This window comes from Bos javanicus, chromosome 24, assembly GCF_032452875.1.
Source record: "Bos javanicus breed banteng chromosome 24, ARS-OSU_banteng_1.0, whole genome shotgun sequence".
In the NCBI taxonomy this organism is placed as follows: domain Eukaryota; kingdom Metazoa; phylum Chordata; class Mammalia; order Artiodactyla; family Bovidae; genus Bos; species Bos javanicus.
In genome coordinates, this window is record NC_083891.1 from 2,462,510 (window position 1) to 2,482,617 (window position 20,108).

General features: G+C 47.6%; 1 protein-coding gene across 8 annotated transcripts in view; it reads right to left on the reverse strand.

The window, feature by feature from the left end:
- Positions 1-19,570, reverse strand: part of ZNF236 (zinc finger protein 236) — a 70,720-nt gene extending 51,150 nt beyond the window's left edge. For 5 of the 8 annotated variants that reach the window (XM_061399491.1, XM_061399489.1, XM_061399488.1 and 2 more), the window contains exons 1-6: positions 18,523-19,570; positions 8,884-9,026; positions 7,547-7,711; positions 2,384-2,562; positions 1,580-1,704; positions 1,108-1,280 (exon numbers count right to left, since the gene is read on the reverse strand). In XM_061399491.1, the coding sequence (XP_061255475.1) occupies positions 1,108-1,280; positions 1,580-1,704; positions 2,384-2,562; positions 7,547-7,711; positions 8,884-9,026; positions 18,523-18,577 (840 nt within the window). In that variant the 5' untranslated portion in view covers positions 18,578-19,570. Of the gene's footprint in view, positions 1-1,107; positions 1,281-1,579; positions 1,705-2,383; positions 2,563-7,546; positions 7,712-8,883; positions 9,027-11,410; positions 18,053-18,522 lie in introns of those variants that run through there. The other 3 variants (XM_061399493.1, XM_061399492.1, XM_061399494.1) reach the window with 3 other exon arrangements.
- Between the last annotated feature and the right edge of the window lie 538 nt (positions 19,571-20,108).

A 20,108-nucleotide genomic window follows, 5' to 3' on the forward strand; every position in this document is an offset into this window, starting at 1 on the left:
ACTGTTACTTAAGGATTTACTGTTACCTAAGGATTTACCAAAGGAAAAATTAAAAGATATACACTTGCTTTTAGGACTGTGATATTTTTCATCCTCCAAAGTAATTACATAAAATAAATGATCCATGATAAGAGTGTTTGTGTTGCTTAAATACATCTTCATTATCTCCAACTAGACTAAATAAGACACCAAATCACGACAGTTAAGAGCAAAAACGAACCGGATGAAGAGAGCTACTTCCAGAGGCTGACAAATCAGTATTATCTGGAGACAACTGAGGAGCATCAGTTTGGCTGAAATGATCAGTTAATGTGCAGCATGGAGGGAAATACACTGGGCAGGACTATGCTGACAGAAAACGTGAGTGGGGCTGTACACAGGTCAGCTGCACCAGCACAGAAAAACACTTCCTCCTCAAGTTCACCGCGTCTTTCAGTTCCTCACACTTGGAAGCGTCTGTGTTTCGGGTTCACTAAAGGCATCACATAACGTTCACATTCAGATTGATAAACTGTGACTAACAATGGTATTAGGATTATTTTCAAACGTTTATTCATCAAAGCTATAATATTGTCGGTAAAACGACAAAAAACAGTATATTTCCATATAAGCCAAAAAGGTTCACATGTTTTTATATATATATATATATATATATATATATATATATATATATTCATGTGTATGTATGTACTTGGGTGTATACATATATATGTATTTTGGGGAGCTGCTTAGGTGGCTCAGTGGTAAAGAATCCACCTGCAATGCAGGAGAAGTGGGTTCAATCCTTGGATAGGGAAGATCCCCTGGAGGAGGGCATGGCAACCCACTCCGTACTCTGGCCTGGAGAATCCCATGTGAGGAGCCTGGCGGGCCACAGTCCATGGGGTCGCAAAGAGTCAGACATGACTGAGCCCGCACGCACGTACTTTTTTAAACAGGGTTTGCTCCGGACAAACCCTTTATCTACATTTAACAAGTAGAGTTCCTCGGGCTCACTCTTCACTCTGGGGGCACCTGTGCAGCCTGTGACGTCTGCACTCTTGTAAGGACCTCCCCGCTCCACCCCAGCCTGCCCACCACATGCCTACACCCCAGGGGCACGCTCACCTCGGAGTGAACCCTCTGCACATGGGACTGGAGGTTCCCTTTCTGAGAGAAGGCGGCGGGACAGAAGGCACAGGCGTGGGGCTTCTCACCCGTATGCTTGATCATGTGAGTCTGCAGCGCACCCTTCTGGTTAAAAGCTTTTCCACATTCGCTACACTTAAATGGCCTTTCACCTGGAGAGGGAGAAAGATGATCACAATGTGATTCCGCACTGTATGAGCATGTGATGGGTTAAGAGAAATACTTCTTAAGTTACCCAAATTTAAGACCGCACACCTGCCCCCTCCAGGCAGAACGTCTCCCTGAGGCCGCAGACCCACACTCCCGCCGCCTCCCCAGCATCGCAAAGGAGCACCGCGGGCCTCTGCAAGCAGGGGAAAGCCGAGGCCCCAGTCCAGGCCAGGCCGGCTCCAGGCCACAGTCTGGCCCCCAGCCCCCGTCGGGGTCCTCCAGAAGCCAGCGCGCCTCACACCTGTGTGTATCCGGACATGCCGCGTCAGCTGGCTCGGTTTCTGGAACGTCTTCCCACAGTGTGGGCAGGAGTATGTGAAGCTGCTCCTGTCGATGTTCCTGTTGTACGACCTGGTGCCGGCCACCCTGGGATCCCGGAGGGAAAGCATGCGGTAAGTGGGGTCCCTGTGACTCCACCGCTTCAGAACCAGAGTGAGCTTTAAGGAGAGATCAACCTCACACAAGGGAGCGAGAAAGCTCCCGCGTCCCCGGCCTGCAGCCGCCACCCTGCGCCCTGGCTCTCCCTGCTCCAGCCCCCATAAGCAGCCTTGCGGCATTCTGAAGGCTGGGCAGAAACCTCCAGCCTAGGCTTTCTAATCTGCAAAACGGGGACCACGGCAGTATCCTGGCCTGAAGGGCGGTATGTTAACAATTAAATGAAGTTTTACTTGTCTGTTTGCAGACACATGAAGCACATGTTGGACATGTGCAAGCTCCAGGTAGTACAAATAAACCAACTCACTGAAAAGGGTGCTAACCTGGCTCTGTGAGTCCACTCTACACACCTCCTTACCTGCCCATTAAAAGTGTACTGCCGATACCTCGTTCTACAGCTGTTCTCATTGTAATACAGCTAAAAACTTCTACCCTCAGTCTGACGTTTCATTTTTGACCTTATCTGTCCTACGGCAGACATGACACGGACCACAGGTTATGAAAGCCATCCCAGCACCACACTCCCAAGTCGCCCTGCTCCTGCTCCTAAAGCAGCGTGCCAATTTTTCATACAAGGTGTAATTTTCTTTAGCCGGGAAAGGCTTCCCACCTGATCTTGTAGTGTGTCTTCATGTGCTCCTTGAGCTGTGAGGACGTCTCGAACTCCTTCCTGCAGGCCTTGCAGGTGTGAGTGCGGCTCCCGGCCAGCTCCTGGCGGTGCTCCTCCATGTGGATGGCCAGCTGGCTCTGCAGGGTGAACTCATCCCCGCACTCGGAGCAGATGAGGTTCTAAGGGGGAGAGGCCACCTATAAGCACGCGGACGCGCCGGAGCCTTGCTGCTTAAACCACTGACACACGGAGTGCACCCTCCTGGCAAACAAACACCGCCTTGCCTCTCAAAAGATACACCGCGGGGTCCAAGTACGAGGATATGAGAAATCACTTCTTTGTTAACAGAAACACAGGCGAAAGGATGAGAGACCACTACAGCTTTTGAGCAAAGTGAGCTGCTTCAAACTGACTGCTGGGTAATGGCGCTTTGTTGACCTACACTGTGAAAACTCTGAAGTAGGACTTGGATACCACAAAAAGGTCAGGAAGGAATTTAAATTAAGATGATAGTTTAATAGACTTCCTTAAAACAAGCTGACAGCTGGTAAGTTCTTAAATGGAAACACCTATCATTCTTTCCGTCTGGTTTATATAGAAGGTTGATCACAGAACAGTCAGGGACTCCATGTAGACGTGCCCGGCTGAGCACCTGTGGAGCTAGCATAAGATACACACAGGATTTCAAAGGCTTACTGAAAAGAAGGTGAGGTGTAAAACAGCACAGTAACTTTTAATGTGTGACTTACAATACTTTGGATGTATTTTCGTAAATACATTAAAATTTATTTCATTGTTTTGTTTTGACTTCTGAAAATACAGCCAGGGTAAATTTTAAATTACTCGTGTCTCAGTTAGAACAGCGCAGGTCCAGGTGTTCCGAAGCTGGGCCTCGGTTCATGTTAAGGCTCCTAATCACCAGCCACGTGCACCTGAGTGTGCTGACCGCCCAAGGGGTATGAAACAGTGGTGACAGCAACACCTGCCCTCACGGGAAAAGACGCATGTAACCTGTCAGTGTGCATAAACTGCTGTTTCTACACAACAGAATACAAAGCTCTCTCTTCCCACCAGACTTTCTTCTAATTACTGCACCTGATGGCCTCGTGAATGCACAGAAACCTCACTGAATGAGGCTGTTCACTGACGCTACTCGGTGCGTCCTTTGCGGAAGGAATGAAGCTGAATGGGATACTTGGAGCAATCCAATGACTTCAACTTAAATGACTTTAAGTTAGCGTTAATAGGAAAGTTATGACCAACCTAGATAGCATATTCAAATGCAGAGAGATTACTTTGCTAACAAAGGTCCGTCTAGTCAAGGCTATGGTTTTTCCTGTGGTCATGTATGGATGTGAGAGTTGGACTGTGAAGAAGGCTGAGCACCGAAGAACTGATGCTTTTGAACTGTGGTGTTGGAGAAGACTCTTGAGAGTCCCTTGGACTGCAAGGAGATCCAACCAGTCCATTCTGAAGATCAGCCCTGGGATTTCTTTGGAAGGAATGATGCTAAAGCTGAAACTTCAGTACTTTGGCCACCTCATGTGAAGAGTTGACTCATTGGAAAAGACCCTGATGCTGGGAGGGATTGGGGGCAGGAGGAGAATGGGACTACAGAGGATGAAATGGCTGGATGGCATCACTGACTCGATGGACATGAGTCTGAGTGAACTTGGGGAGCTGGTGATGGACAGGGGGGCCTGGCGTGCTGCAATTCATGGGGTCGCAGAGTCGGACATGACTGAGCAACTGAACTGAACTGAACTGAATATTTAATAATGTAAGGAAATAACGAACTGCTATTTTGTTAGTATCTTGCTGATAATAAAGAAATTTCTTTCTTGTGAACAGTCAAAAATTTTTAAAAACCATCTAACAACAAAACTTGTTTTGCCCACCTTGAATGCAGCGGTGGGGCCATGTGTACCCTGAATCTGCAGACAAAACATCTGCCCTGCACGGACAACTAAGTCACAATGCAAACCATGACTTTTTATCCCCCATTCCCAGCCCTGTTCTTTATTTGCTCTGGCTCAGATCAACCCTCTTTTTTAATGTACTTTTTTTTTTTTTAACCAAATGAGCAGGTGAGTACATTTCAGGAGTTATCTACATGGATATTCCTCTGAAACTTTTCCGAACTTTCTGAGTAAACCCTGGCTTGTGTACAATTAGTTCATGTGGTGAAAGCAGGATTGAGTACATGCTGAATCACAACTGACATGGGCTATGGACGGGAGGTTCTGTAGCTGCCGCCACGTCACACCCAACCCCAAGGGGCCTGGATGGGCCGCCCATCCCTCTGGGTCCGAGCAGCCTGGCTCCCGGGCTTGTCCCAGTGGGAGCGTGAGGCCTGGAGGGCAGCAGGCAGCCTGTCCACTGCACTGCATTTCCTGTGGTCAGAGCTCCTGCTCGTGCCTCCTGCAGAGGCAGGCGGTCCTGGGTGATGTCAGTGACCCCGAGTGGCCAGCAGACCGTCAGGGTGCTGTGGTGTTCTTATCAGCCCCCATCTGGCTGAAGATGAAATTTTTTAAGTCAGAGTAGACACAATAAACAGCAACCACCTTCAGGCTCCTCATCTGTAACACGTGCCCTTTCTGCCCCCTCCCAGGGGCCACCCTGGCCCTTCTCTCGCGCCCCCGGGCACCGGTGCCCAGCACTACCCTCGACCCTCCCAGGCTCTCAGGAGCCCTCTGCCCTGCCCACAGGAATCTGCCTCAAGGTGCTGCTCAGTGCTCGGCAGACAGCCCAGCCACCCCACAGACCCCTCCTGACCCCAGCAGCAGGCACCCCCCGGCATGGTTCCCCGGGCTCACGGCAGGGCCAGCAGGCGCCCCTTGCGGATGCACATAGAACCAGGGGAAGGGAGGCCCACCTCACAGGGCCCCCGCGGCCAGGCTTCCCGCACGGCTGGCCAGCCTCGAGCACGTCACAGCACTGCAGCCCCCTGCCAACACCCGACTCCCCCCCACCATCACACACGGGTCCCATCTGAACGTCGATGCCCACGGCCACCCAGCTGACGGGTGCTGTGGGCACAGCCCACACTCCCCTCCCACCCAGCACATGCACATCAGTTCGCAGCAGTGATCCCAGCATTCCATGCACACGATCCTCGTATGTGTCTGTGCTCGCGCCCCTGGTCAGCTCAGCTCCGGGTCCCGAGGGCAGGCTTCCCGCGCCCGCAGCCCCCCAGCCCCTCACAGAGCAACACGAGGCCACACCACCCACGCCCAGCCCAAGGGCAACCCCACGGGCCAGGACAGCGGATGCCACGTAGCACCGCGGGGGCCGAAACAACACCCGAGACTCAGTCGCCTGAAGAGGACAGCACAGAACCCCAGCACTCGGTTGCGTTCGTGGGACGCAGAGGTCTGTGCGTGCACTGACCGCCCCCAGACAAGCTGCTCCTGGGAGAACTGAGGTCAGGGGCTGAAGGGGACTTAACTCTCTACCGTTTTCTCTACTGTCTGAGTCTTACTATTTGAACTGACTCCCAGGTATTTTAAAATACCATATTAAACACTTTCTGCCTTTTGAAAGGAACACATTGGCCATTTCTGGACAGTGCTACAGCTGAGTGAGACAGGCGGGCCTACAGTCTGCAGAAGGTGCAGAAGGGCACACGCTTTCTAGAATACACGGTGGCATTCTACAAAGAGCCTGAAAAAGCCTTGTTAATTCAGTAAATCCAATTGCATGAATCTATCTTAATGAAACAAAGATACACACATTATTTGCATTATTTATAGTTCTGAAAAAGGATGAACTTAAATGTTAAAAATAAAGGAAATGGTAGAAATATCATGACACTCTATCCAGATGCTAAAGACTTTAATAAAGCAATTTAGAATAGCAATGTGGGGGAAACACTCATGAATCACGAAGCGAGTGAGGGAAAGATGCAGTCACAGATATGAAAGGGACAGAGCAGATGACATAATAGGATATAACTGCACTAAAAACACTGTTCCTAAACAAACCATTATGGAAGTGTATGCACACCCCCCAAAAAGCCAGAAACACACAACTGAGCCTTGAAAAGCATGGAAGTCTGGGGCATCGACCCCATAGGTGAAAATCCGAGCATAACTTTACAGCAGGCCCTCCACGTCCACGGTTCCCCGCCCTCGGTCTCGGGACCACCCAGTCCTGTCGGATGTGTTTACTGAAAAGCCCACGCGCACGCGGACCTGCACAGTTCAGACCCGCGCTGCTTCAAGGGCCAACTGCACACGCATCTCTCCCACTAGTGTGACTACCGGTTCCTTTACTTTTGTTAATCTTCAGTTTCCAACTTTTTCCAAAATGAACATGTATTACTTATACAATAAGATTTTAAAAGATTAAAAGAAATTATTTCATATAAAAAATTAAAGACGTAAAAAGAGGACGCAAACCTATACATGAAGTACAAACTCAGTTTTCAGGATGCAGATTTTACACGTGCAAATAAATATTTTATGTTTTTCTGTCTCAGGAGAAAACCATAACAAATAGTTACCTGTAATTAGCCCTGGGTGGCTGAACTAGAGGTGACTGCTATCTTCTCTTTTCTACATTCACATGTTCCTGACTGTCTGTGGTAACAATGCGGGGCTGATGTTTTACACTTCACGTGAGCCCACCCACGCCAGCAGCAGGCGGGCCTCTCTGTGCACCTGGGCCGCGCACCCCCACCATTCCTCACTCCATCTCAAGACCGTCCGCTTTCGGACTACTACTGGGGGCATAAACTGCCTTGGGTCTTCATGAATTTCCTCTCGTCTCCCAAATGCCCACGTGTCAGGGGATGCAGGAGCCAGGCAAGGAGACTCTACCATCTTCAGAGGCAGAAAGTTTACCTTTGGCCACCCAAAATCCTACAGAAGTTAACTTCTGTTAAGGAGAAAACAAGGGTCTCCTCCGCCAGCCACTGTGGATGAACTTTGATCCTCCGAGTATACCACACATTAAAAAGTCTTGCCCTAAGCTTCTGACATGACCGGAAAACAAACGCTTTACCAGGGACCTGGAGACTGGCCAAGGTGAGTTTCTTGATAATGGACGCCGTGACACCTACACACAAGACTTCTTCAAACTAGTTTAAACCTAAAAACCTCCTGACCCGAGATGAGATGCATTTTAAAAATCAGTGAACAAAGTATAGGCCGAAATAATTACCTCTTCCTTTTCATGCAGCATAACATGTGCTTTGAGACTAGCCACTCTGGAGAATTTCTTGTTACACACGGGACAAGTAGGATCCTCCCCATTGTGGGTACATTTGTGAAGGGTCAGGTTGAACTCAACATTAAAGGTTTGGGGGCACTGGTCGCATCGATGTGGCTAGGTGGAGAGAAAAGTCGAAAAGCTACTGAAACACAATCTTTCCACAATAAATGTCATTCAAACATTAGCAAGCACCATAATCCACAGATAAGCTTTAGAAGCAATTTCTGAAGTCCTTCTGGACCTGAAGTCAATAAACCCAAAATGGACACGGGAAAGCTCCTTACAGAATTTCTCAAAGCAGTATACAGAAACATCACATTTGCGTAGAAAATTATTTCTAATGAGAAATGCTGCATATAAATGTACCAGAAAGTAACCTCTATGAAAGCAAAAGTGAGACTTCAACTTATTGGGTGGGACTTTCCCCCTTCATTTTATGACAACTCCATTGCTGTAAACAAAATCACTTCAAACAAAGTAAGTAATCATAAAAACTCTCACTGGATTGTCACATGGATGCTTAGCCCCACTTAAAATTTCCCCCAAATGGAAGGTGTTCTACCACTTACTTGTAGAAAGAAAATCACTGGTATTTCTCTTGGAAATAAACAGACCCTAATGGGTCGGGATTTTCAGATTTTCCACCTGGGAGGTTAACACCCAGTGGGTTCTGGTGTTAGCAACAATGGTCACAGCTACAACATCATCACTCGTGCCCAGAGGGAGGCTGGAGCTGCTCACACCCCGCCCTCCAGAAAAGAGCGCCCTGGCGCCAGTCCCATCTCAGAAGACTCACGGGCTTAGGCGGCGCTAGCCCAGAGGGCTCGGCGCTCACTCTCTTCACGGGGGCTCAGCTGCCACGTTCCAACCACCCTGACACATCCCACCAGAGGCACTTGAGTTCAACCCCTCTGGTACACAGGGGAAATACGATCTGCCTGCGGAAATACGATCTAAAACCTCAGATTCTTTAAGATGCAAGACCACTTGAGGGTAACACTGCCTGCCAGAGAAAAACACATCGAGACGTGGGAAATTGAAACTACTGAGGAAAGTCATATTTTAAGATCATTTCTCTGTCCACTCACAGATAATTTCATTAGATTCACTAGACAAGCTCTCACTTTCTCTCATCACCTAACCATGGCTAGAAATACGGCTTAAAAACAAAACATCAAAATCTTCATTTACACAATACAAAATGTAGAAATAAGAAAGAATGCTGATTTGACAGTTCCTCCAGTTTCAACGCTCACATTTCCAACATCCTTTTTATAAATACATACCTTGTCATTTCGCTCGTGATCCCGCATGTGGCGTTGAAACTGGGACTCTTTTGGAAAAGATAGCAGACAGATTTCACATTTATGGAAGTTTGGAACTTGATAGTCATAATTAGTGTTCTCCGCATTCAATGTTAAAACTCCATCTACAAAATTGCATAAGTATAAACAATAAATACGAGTTGTTATTCTCAGCACATAAATGAAACTAAATTATCCTGTTACTGTTTCAAAACCACATTATGTCAGATTTATGAGAAATTTCGGATGAAATTAATGATACCTTAAATTTCTTAAAAGGACGTGTTTTTACGTTAGAAATGAGACACACTGTGATGACTGAGACAGAGCTGACTATGCCCAGGGTTTTTAGAAACCTGAAACTCAACTCCTGAGGTTCGATGCCCACTCAGCAACACACGAAAGCCATCCTATTTCTTAACTTTGCCTGCCAGCTCAATACTGTTTCTAAGTCACAACAAATCAGAAGGCACTTCTCTTAGTCACTGGGAGAGTTCATCAATAATCCAGTTTCTTAAATCACTCAGTAAACAAAATGCTAGTAGAAATATAAAAGCTAACTCACTAATTCAATCAATCTCTGAAAGCTGCTACAAAGCAAGATGAAGTCAAGAGGTAAGAACTTCTGTTCTCTCTCACAGCTGTTCACGAGGTTGTAAAGGATTGCAGTGCAACGGACAACCCTCAGGCTCCACTGTATGCTTTCTATAAACTCATTCAGGTTACTAGCTATACATTTCAAGTGTTTAGTCCCTTAGTCGTGTCCAACCCTTTGCGACCCTGTGGATTATAGTCCGTTAGGCTCCTCTGTCCATGCAATTTCCCAGGCAAGAATAATGGAATGGGTAGCCATGCCCTTCTCCAGGGGAACTTTCCAACCAAGGGATCAAACCTGGGTCTCCTGCATTGCAGGCCAAATAAGAATAAACATGCAACAATCACAAAAATTTACCAAGAATGTCATGAAATAAAGATGTCCTAAAGCTCTTCAAATCTTGAGAGTAAGTACTCTAAGTCTTATAATTTGGGTACAAATACATAATACATATTAACTATACAGAGACAGAAATATGTTATATATAACTCTCTATATCCAACTTGACCCCAACAGTAGAATTTAGAAATTTGGAGGTAGGGTAACGGGTTAATTTTAAGACTCAACGAAGCTCAGGAAAGTCTCCTATGTGGTGAACACAGCACTCGAGTATTTTCTCTAGACTTTTGCATCCCTCTTCTGAGCAGACAGCCTGGAGCTCCCACCGTGGCCAATAGTACCCCCCGGGAAACAGCAAAATCTGCCTGAAAGCAAGAACCATGAAACTCCCACAGGCGGGAGGTGGGGTGAATCAATGCTGGAGGCAGAGCAGAAGGGGATGGAGAAGGTGGACAACAGCTTCAAAAATTCTGGCAGATCCTCAAGTAAAGCAAATTCTAGCTTCGAGAAATACTAACGTTAATTTGAGAGACCGTATCTTCATTCATAAGCAAAATGGATTGAGTAAGGGAAAGATATTCATAACTTCTATTTATTCTTAACTCTATCCTCATCCTATCCAAAGCCCATACACTCAAAATCTCTACACTAAACTAATCGCAAAATGTTCTATGACTCCTCAGGTCCAAATAAAATGATTGCTGGGACCACATTAATTAATACGCTGCTTCCTTTGGACAAGTCTGTTATGGGAAGAAACACTGAAGGCATGAGTGAAATACGTGTTGACAAACGTGTCGTAAGAACTCAGGAGCCAAGTCTTTTAACCTAAAGGCTGAAAACGGTATTAAAAAAGCCCCTCAATTTATAAAATGCAAAATTAAAATGCTCTTTCAGGACACAAAATAAAACAGTTTTCATAGCCTCTATGTTCAAACTATACTTAATATGCTATCTAAAATTGAGAATTAAATTGGTTGCGATTGACAGATAAACCCCTAAGGGACCAAAAGAAAAAAAAAGGTATACTTAAAACTGAAAAATGATGTCACTTTGCTTACGGATTAAGACTTTTCTAAAACTCCAAGCAGTGTACCCAGATGCTCCCCTCACACAGACGCGCCCACCACTCTTCAACTGCTCACCTGCCTCCTCCAAGGCGCTAGCAAAAGGAAACAAAAACTGATCAAGGAAGATCAGAAACTGAGCACTTCACTTCCTTGAGAAAAACCTGGAGACGAGTTTGAAGATCAGTGTAACTCTACGTAAACAGGGACCATGAAGAGCACGTGAAAAGAGCTGTCCTCCACCACCCCAAATAACAGAGGGTCACAGAGTCCTGCACGTTAAACAAGACGCTGCTTCCTGCGGCTGCAGCAACAGACGCGTAAAACCATCCAGGAGCATGGCCGTCTCTCTAACACGCATCTGTGCTCCTCAACACCCTACCCGTCACCCCATAATCATGCCATAACTATCCAGAGTCAGGCCTGGCTTGTGACAAAGGGGACAGAGAGCTGGCTTACACGCTGCTCTTCCCTGGAACAGGCCCGTACATGAGGCTGGTCCGCTCACCTTTCCGGCAAAGGTGGTCCACATCCCCAATCTGAAGGACCAAGGTCCATCTCTTCTACACAAAATGCCTATGATGGGACACCAGGTTCCAGCAAGGCCTACTGCATTCATAGCGTTCCCGGGATCTAACTCAAATTTGCATCCCCTGACTAAAACTATTGGGTACTGTGCATTTAAGATCTCAGCTACCCATAAATTCTGATGAAGCATTTTCAGTTTCTAAAGTAACTTCACCCCAAACTTTTAACCTGATTTTATTTTGTTTTGAATAAGAATTTTCCCAAAATAGAGCTGAGCTCCCTATCTTCTGCTCTCAACAGGCACCTGCCCTACTTCCCTTTTTCCATCTTTCTCTACATTCCTCTAAGAACTAGCCCTCTAGCCATCAACTGCCGCCCTCACCGAGTCAGCCTCTGACACCACAATGCTCTGTGAAGTCATCAACAGGCCTCTGGGAAGTCTGACAGTCATCACCCCTACTTCAAACCGCTACCACCTTGGCTACTCTCTACCATTCTTTCCCTCTTGTTTCCTTTAAAAAAAAAACAAAAAATTCTACTTTCTTTTCTCCAATTTTCTATGGCTCCACCAATCTATGTCACCATTCCTTTGGGCTTTTTCAGGTAAAACTCTGAAGTGTGCACCCACAGACCCTTTCTGCTTCATCACTGCCTCTCCAAATCTTTGCACAGGCCCTGCGGTATAATGTGTGCCTTATAAATACTTGCTAAACACGTGGAGATGAGACCAAAGCTAATGACTTTTTGGTCTCTTCACATTAGTTTGAGGCTTCCAGTACCAGTATGTCTATTTCCACTTTTAGCCTCATTGATTCACGCCCTCCACTCGTACCTAACTTAGCTTTAACACCCTTCCAGCTTATCAGGTATCCACCAACTGCTCTTCTTCTGTATGTATACTGTTGACCCTTGAATACCTCAGGGGTCAGGGGTGCAGATCCTCCAACAGGCGAAAACCCAGGTAACTTACAGGTGGCCATCTATATCCACGGTTCCTCTGAATCCATGGATTCACTAACCACGAATATATGATACTGAAGTATTTACTACTGAAAACAATCCATGTATAAGTGGACCCAGGAGCTCAGACCCACCTGTATGTAAACTTTGTTTCTAAAGAAAGGATTTAAATTCATGTAGATGTACATTTAGACATACATGTACATTATCCAAATTTAACAAAACCACAGAACATTAAAATGATAGCAAAATAAAGCTCTAGTTATCTACGGCCTCACCTTCCAGCTAACACACTGAATTCTAGGCTCAGGGTCTGAACACAAGTGAGCTTTTCTGAGGATTCAGCCCTGCTGAGTGTAACGGCCCCTATGACAATGGAAAAAGTTAGTTTCTGGACATACACAGCTGTTCTGTTTTTCATCTCCGCAAATGGACAGCTGATGGCAGCGCTGCAGCAGCGCTAAGCAGGGCCACAGAGCGCTGTGCAGGACTGCGAGAGCTCAGCCCGGGACGAGTCCCGATTTCCAGTGAGTGGTGCCTGCCCGGGGCACACCATCTTTACTGTAAGGATCTGACAACAGAGGCATCCACAGAAGGCATGGGTCACAGGGCATGGGCCAGGAACAGCAAAGAATGCCGGACTGGGGGTCATGAGAGCAGTCTCGAGGCAGCCGACCACTAGTGAGGGTCTCTGCAAACTACCACGTGGTTGCATGCGGCCCACTCCCAGGGCTGCTGTAAGATCCAAGTTACAAAACATGAGAAACAAAAAACAGCTTTCAAAAAGGTGAAATGCATGTCCAAAAGGATGGTTAAAATTAAAGTCAGACAAAACCAAGGACTGATGAGGATATGGAGCAGCTCAAAGTTTTGTATACTGCGACAAAGACTGACATTGGAAAACTGACCAAAAGAAGTCAGACCTGAGAAGATATTACCAATGACTTCACCTAATAAAGTTCGACAAATGGGCAAGATTAATCTAGGTTGTGCGATACCAGGACAGTGGTCAGTCTTACAGGGGTACTGATCAGATGCAGATTTCTAGAGTGCTGTAAAGTCCCATTTCTTAATCTAAGAAATTACATGTATAATCATATGAATTATTATTATAACCTATATAATCTGGGTGCTGATTATATGAGAAAGCTCATGTTGTGAAAATTTGTTGAACATAATTTTCATTCTTCTCTGTATGTTATATACCAACATGAAGTTTACTCAAAGAAAAGTGATAGAATATACAACTTTCCTTTGCATTCCTGTCTTTCCTTCCAGACTGGGGTCAACTAACCAGCGTCTAGCCTTTCGGGTAAACTCAGCTTCACAGAACACAGCCACACTCGTGGGTTTACGTATGACCGTGGCAGCTTTCCGGCTGCAACAGCAATTCTGAGTTACAATAGAGACCTTAACGCCCACAAGGCCTAAAACATTTACCATATGGCCCTACAGAAAAGGTCTGCCAGCCCTTGCCCTGGCCAGAAAACCAGGACTCCACACCCGCCAGCCATTACTATTGCAATCCCTGGAATGGCTGTGACCTTCCGAGCTCTGAAGCACCACAGTGATGTTCCAGAGTGATAAAGGCATTCAGGGCTGGTATACACTACCCCTTACCTTCTACAGTAAGTAGCCTTCATATTTACTTAGGCATAATCTCTTTAAAACTAAGACCTCTATCTTAGTCACTGCATAGAAAGACTTGATGTTCCCCTAAAGAATAATGTTCAGAAAATTATCACAATTAAAAGCAGTTATCTCTGCATTTCACCATTCTACCTGATACCTACGTATGTACTTCATGCCTTTTTACCCCACCTCCTAAATGTTCTCTGCCAAGCATTTTCAATCAAGGCAACAATGAGCATTAGGAAATAATAATGATTAGCAATCACATATTTCCTAAAAGTGTGCAGAGATACTGTTTTCGTATGACAAGCATACCACCAGCAGTTTGTAAGGCGATTTGAGGCAGCATAACAAGAACTCACAATCTTCCTGGCTAGGTATTTACTTTACAAAGTCTTACAGTATACTTGAAATTTAGATGAAGTACTAGCACATAGACAGACATAAGGACCAATGGAACAGAATTAAAAAGTCCAGAAATAAACCCACACCACCCATCACCAACTGATTTTCAAAATGGGAGCCAAGACCATTCACTGAAAGAACAGTCTCTTCAACAAATGTTATGGGGACAAATGGACATCCACATGTAAAAGAATGTATGTGGACCCTCACTCCACACCACACACAAAATAACTTAACATGGATCAAAGACTTCAATTTAAGGAACTAAAGCTATAAAACTCTCAGGAGGAGATAAGAGGCAAAAATTTAATGACTATGTAGTGATGATGAGGCTTACTTCTTTACTTATGGCCTATGCAGTGCTTAGTCGCTCAGTTGAGTCCAACTCTCTGTGACCCCATGGACTGTAGCCAGCCAGGCTCCTGTCCATGGGATTCTGTCCATGGGATTCCCCAGGCAAGAATACTGTAGTGGGTTGCCATGTCCTCCTCCAGGGGATCATCCCAACCCAGGGATCAAACCCAGGTCTCCCACACTGCAGGCCGATTCTTTACTGTCTGAGCCACCAGGGAAGCCCACTTATGGCCTAAAGCTAATTATTACTTTAAGAAACATTTTTATGCTACCAAGAAGGAATTAATCTCCAAAGCATGCAAACAGCTCATACAGTTTAACACAGGAAAAACACAAAACAAAAAACCCAAAAAACTCAATCAAAAAATGGGCAGAAGACATAAACAGAAATTTCTCCGAAGACATACAGATGGCCAACAGGCACATGTAGAGATGTTCAATATTGTTAATGATCAGAGAAATGAAAATCAAAACTACGATGAGCTATCACCTCATACCAGTCAGAATGACCATCGTCAAAAAGTCTACAATTGCTGGAGAGGGTGTAGAGAAAAGGGAACCCTCTTACACTTGGTGGGAATATAAACTATGGAGAAAGTATAACTAAAAACAGAGTTGCGATATGATCTTGCAATCCCACTCCTGGATGTTTATCCAGAGAAAGCTCCATTTGAAAAGATTTATGCACCCCAGTTTTCACTGCAGCACTATTTACAATAGCCAGATGGCCATCAACAGGGGAACGGATAAAGAAAATGTGGTACATATACATATATATACACACACATACATATATAATGGAATATTACTGAGTCATAAAAAAGAATGAAAGAATGCCATCTACAGCAACGTGGATGGACCAAGAGATTATTATACTAAGTGAAGTAAGTTGGAAAAAGACAAATATCACATGATATCACTTATATGTGGAATCTAAAAAAAAGATATAAATGAACTCATTTATAAAACAGAAATAGACTCACATAGAAAACAAACTAGGAATCTGGGATTAACATATACACACTACTATATATAAAGTAAACCACAAAGACCTACAGTATAACACAGAGAACTCTACCCAGTATCCTGTAATAAACTACAATGCAAAGGAATTTGAAAAATAATGTGTATGATAATCACTTTGCTGTACACACGAACCTAACACATCATCATAAATTAGCTATAGTTCAATATTTAAAAACTTATCAAATTGCATTTTAACAAAAAGAAAACATTTTTGAGCAGGCCTCCTCCTGGTCATTTTTGGAGGTTTCAGCTCTGACATCGCTTTCCCTGGGAAGCCTGACTTCCAGTGGCTGTCATCTGCTGCCATGAAGTGTTCCTGCCATCGGAGAACACACTCTGTCCTGGGAGCCAAGGCAGAGACCTTGTCTCTGTTGTTAACCCTTGCACCCCTAGTCCTCAGCACAGTGCCCACCTATGACAAGAAGTGCTTTAAAATACTTATTGAAGAAATGAGTTAACGCACATTCAGGGCTTTATACTGATCACGGCAGAACAATGTACTGCACACTTTGGACTCAAATGTACATTCAAACTCAACTCTGACACTTACCAGCTGGGTGCACCTTCCACATCGCTTAACCTCTCTGAGCCTCATTTCTTCTATCTGTAAAAATCCCCACCTACCTTCCAGGTTTTTCTTAGAATAAAATTCATAATGTGTGACACCAAAACACAAACAAAATAATTTCAGATCATGAAAAACATTAAAATCGTAAATTGTTAGTGCAACGGTCCCCAGATCTTTTCGTTTCAGGACATTCTTAAATATCAAATCCTAACTTTATATGGGCTATACCTATCAACAGCTGCCCTACTAGAAATTAAAACCAACAACTTTTAAAACACTTATTCACTGAAAAATAATTACGTTAACAAAAATATTTTTATGAAAAACATACTCTTCAAAAACAATAGGAAAAAATTTTCACTTTTGTAAATGCTTTTCAATGTCTGGTTTAATAGAAGACAGGAGGCTCCTCACATCTGCCTCCGCATTCTCTGTTGTTTCTGAGTGAAATTCAGAATATGAGGCCTCTGCCACCTTGACTACTGCTGAGTCAGCAGTTTTGCCCCTAACAGCCTGTGTATGATTAGTGCAAATAATAACCGAGTGAAGAAGCCCAACAGTCTTAGTACTACTAAGAAAACATCTACCTTGCAGACCCCTAAAAGTGTCTCCAGGAACTCCCAGGGGTCGGTGAACCACAGTCCCAGAACCACTGTGGTACAGAATGGCTGACGGGGGCGCCATTAACTTTCAGAAAGGTCTGAGAAGGCTACTCCTAGGAAGCTGAATTTCAGCATAGGACCCGAAGACTGAGCCAGGGTTGGGTGCTCAGAATAGGGGTGCGGAGACACACCAGCACCGTCAACGAACAAAGGGCTGAGTGCAAGGACAGAAAAAGAAGAGTCGGACAAAGGCCGAGTCAATGAGGGTCCTGCCCAGCGGGGATCTTAAGTTAAAGGGTTGAGAGACCCTTCGGATAGTTTGAATCCGGATGTGGCCATCTCATTTACGTTTTCAAGAGCTGCCTCAGGCTGACAGGGGATGGATTTACAGGACAGGATAGGACAAGCAGAGACCAGTCAAGGCTCCCACAGAAGCCAAGGCGATAACTAGTGGGCCAAGGAGTCACCCTGGAGGGGGGAAAGAGGAAGGCCAACTGAAAGCGCGTTTCTGAGGAGAAGCTACAAAACCACGGGCTGTCTCGGAGAATAGGATAATTACTTTTTTTAGTTTGGGACTTGAAATGCCAGGTGAACAGGGCGTGATGTCACTAGTTTGACGGAAAGGACTGTTGAACAGGAGGTCCCAGCCTTATCCCAAGGCAAACTGTGTCTTTTTTCTCCACCCTAAACCTTCCATGTAGTTGAAAGACACTGCACTTTAGTTTCTGCATTAGTCGTTATCAACAAGAATCAATAAACTGCACAGAATAAGTCCTGAAGACCTCCTTCCTGACTGCATCCGGCACGCGCGCGAGCTCCGGCCGGTCAGGACCCGCCCCGCACCTGTGCGGGGGCCGTCCCCGCGGGTCTCGGCCCGGGGGAGCGCCCGCCGCCGGCCGAGGGTGCGCCCGGCCTGCCCTCAGCCTCTGAGGCTGCGGCGGGCACAGCGGGACCCACGGCTCGGCCGCGCTTCCAAAACCCCGTCCTCCCGCTCCTCAAGCCCGGGTCCCCGGGCAGCGCGGGCCCGGAAGGCGGCACCCCCGGGCGCCGGCCCCGCCGCCTCGGCCCCACGTGTCAGCGGGGGCCCCCGCACCGGGCCCCCAGCCGCTAGGGCCGCCTGGCGCCCCGGGGCCGGCGCCTTCTCCTCAGAAAGGCCTCCCACGACCCGCGGGAGCCCGGCCGGGCGGGCGGGGGCGCGCGAGGAGGACGGGGGAGGGGGAGGGGAGGGCGGCGGCGCGCGCCTCGCCCCCGGCCCCGCCGCCCGCCCGCGCGGCCCAGGAAAGTAGGCCCAGCCCGGCGGAGGGGCCGGCCGCGCCGCGCCGGTATCATTCCGCCCGCGCCCTTCGGCCCGGCAGTCGGGCGGCGGCGGCGGTGGCGGCGGCTGGAGCCTGACGCCGAGGGGCGTCCCCCCCAGGCCCTGGGCCCCGACCCCGGCCCGCCCCACCGCCCCCGGCCCGGTCCGCTCCCGGCGCCCCCCGCGCCGCATCCGGGGACTATATTCGCGCGGAGCGGCACAGCGCGGCCGGCCGGGCCGGGGCCGCTTACCGGTGTCGCCGCGCGCCTTGCTCTCCTTGGGCTTCGGGGGGCGGCCCCGCGGCATCGTCGGCGGCGGCGGCGGCGGCCCACCCCTCGGCCGCACACACACTCACACACATACACCCGGCGGAGCGCGCACGCGCGGGGACCGGCCGCGGAGGCGCGGCGCGCGCCCGGCCGGGCGAGGGCGGCGGGCGGGGCGGCCCGGGCGGCCGCCGAGCCCCGGGCGAGCGCCCGCGGGCCTCACGGCGGAAAGACGCCCGAGCGAGCGGACGGGAGAGTTCGACCCGCGCCAACTTCGGCGGGTTCCATGGCCCGGTGGGCCGCGCTAGGGGCGTTGGGCGCGGGCGCGCGGTGGGGGCGGGGAGCGGCGCCCTGCGCATGCGCGCTCCGCCGCTCGGGCCTGGGCGGACGGAGGGCAGCGGGCCCCAGGCGTCGGCGCGGGCGGACGGACGGCCTGACGGGCGGGTCTCCCGAGGTTCTGGGCAGCCGTGTTCACCTGGCTGGTACGGCCGTCGGTAAAGTAAGTGGGGAAAATGTGTGTTGGTCGCTCTGTCGCGTCCGACTCTCTGCGGCTCCCTGGACTGTAGCCCGCCAGGCTTCTCTGTCCATGGGATTCTCCAGGCAAGGATACTAGAGTTGTCATGCTCTCCTCCAGGGGATCTTCCTGATCCAGGGGTCGAACCCAGGTCTCCCGCATCGCTGGCGGATTCTTTATCGTCTGAGCCACCACGGAAAGCCAAAGTAGGAAAGGTGGCCTTCTAAAGGGCAGAGGTGGTGAGAAAGAGCTTTTCAGGGGGAGGCAGGTAGAAGAAATCAGCCAGCCATGGTTTCTGCCTGTGCCTTTTGCTTGATCTCCGACCTGTGTGTTTATTTGCATTTTCTAGTTCCAGGAAAGCAGCGCTTCATCTCCCAGGTTGTTTCAGGAAGGCTCTTGAAAGCATCCACATGCAAACCACAGGGGCAAAAAGCCTGGGAGCCTGAATTTACCCAAAACATCCATCTTGGGTCCAGGAAGACATACCCAGAAGTCATTGATATTCCTTTGGTGTAAGCCACTAAAATGTACAGTTCCAAATATGTCGATCTTTTATTTTTGTTGTTGCCCACATTTTCACAAAACCCTATCAGGAAGGTGACAGCTAAGTGTTACGAGGCCAAGTAAGCCGAAAGAAAGTAGTCTTAACATTATCTTAGTATCCTCAGAAAAATTAATTCAAAGCCATAACTAATGACCACAAACTATATGCAGGGCCTTTTGAGGGAATACCACACTTACAAAAACAGTCTGTCTCCCAGAATACTTGGAACCTTAAGACAAGAAGGACACAGGCCTAGTAAAAAAAAAAAAAAAATCCATAGTACCTTCAAAAGGACAGAACAATTAATTTCAAAAATAGGAAAGACCCTCTTAATTAAAACAGTAAATGGTTGGGTACTAAAGGATAAAAAAGGGTTTTCTATGTGGAGTCAACAGGGTAAAGAACGAACAAACTTAAATGAATTATATCTGTTAGGTGCTTTGTTATACATCCCACTCCTGAAAAAAGCTCAGGCTGTTCAACCTCCCAACATCAGCTAGCAAGTGAACACCA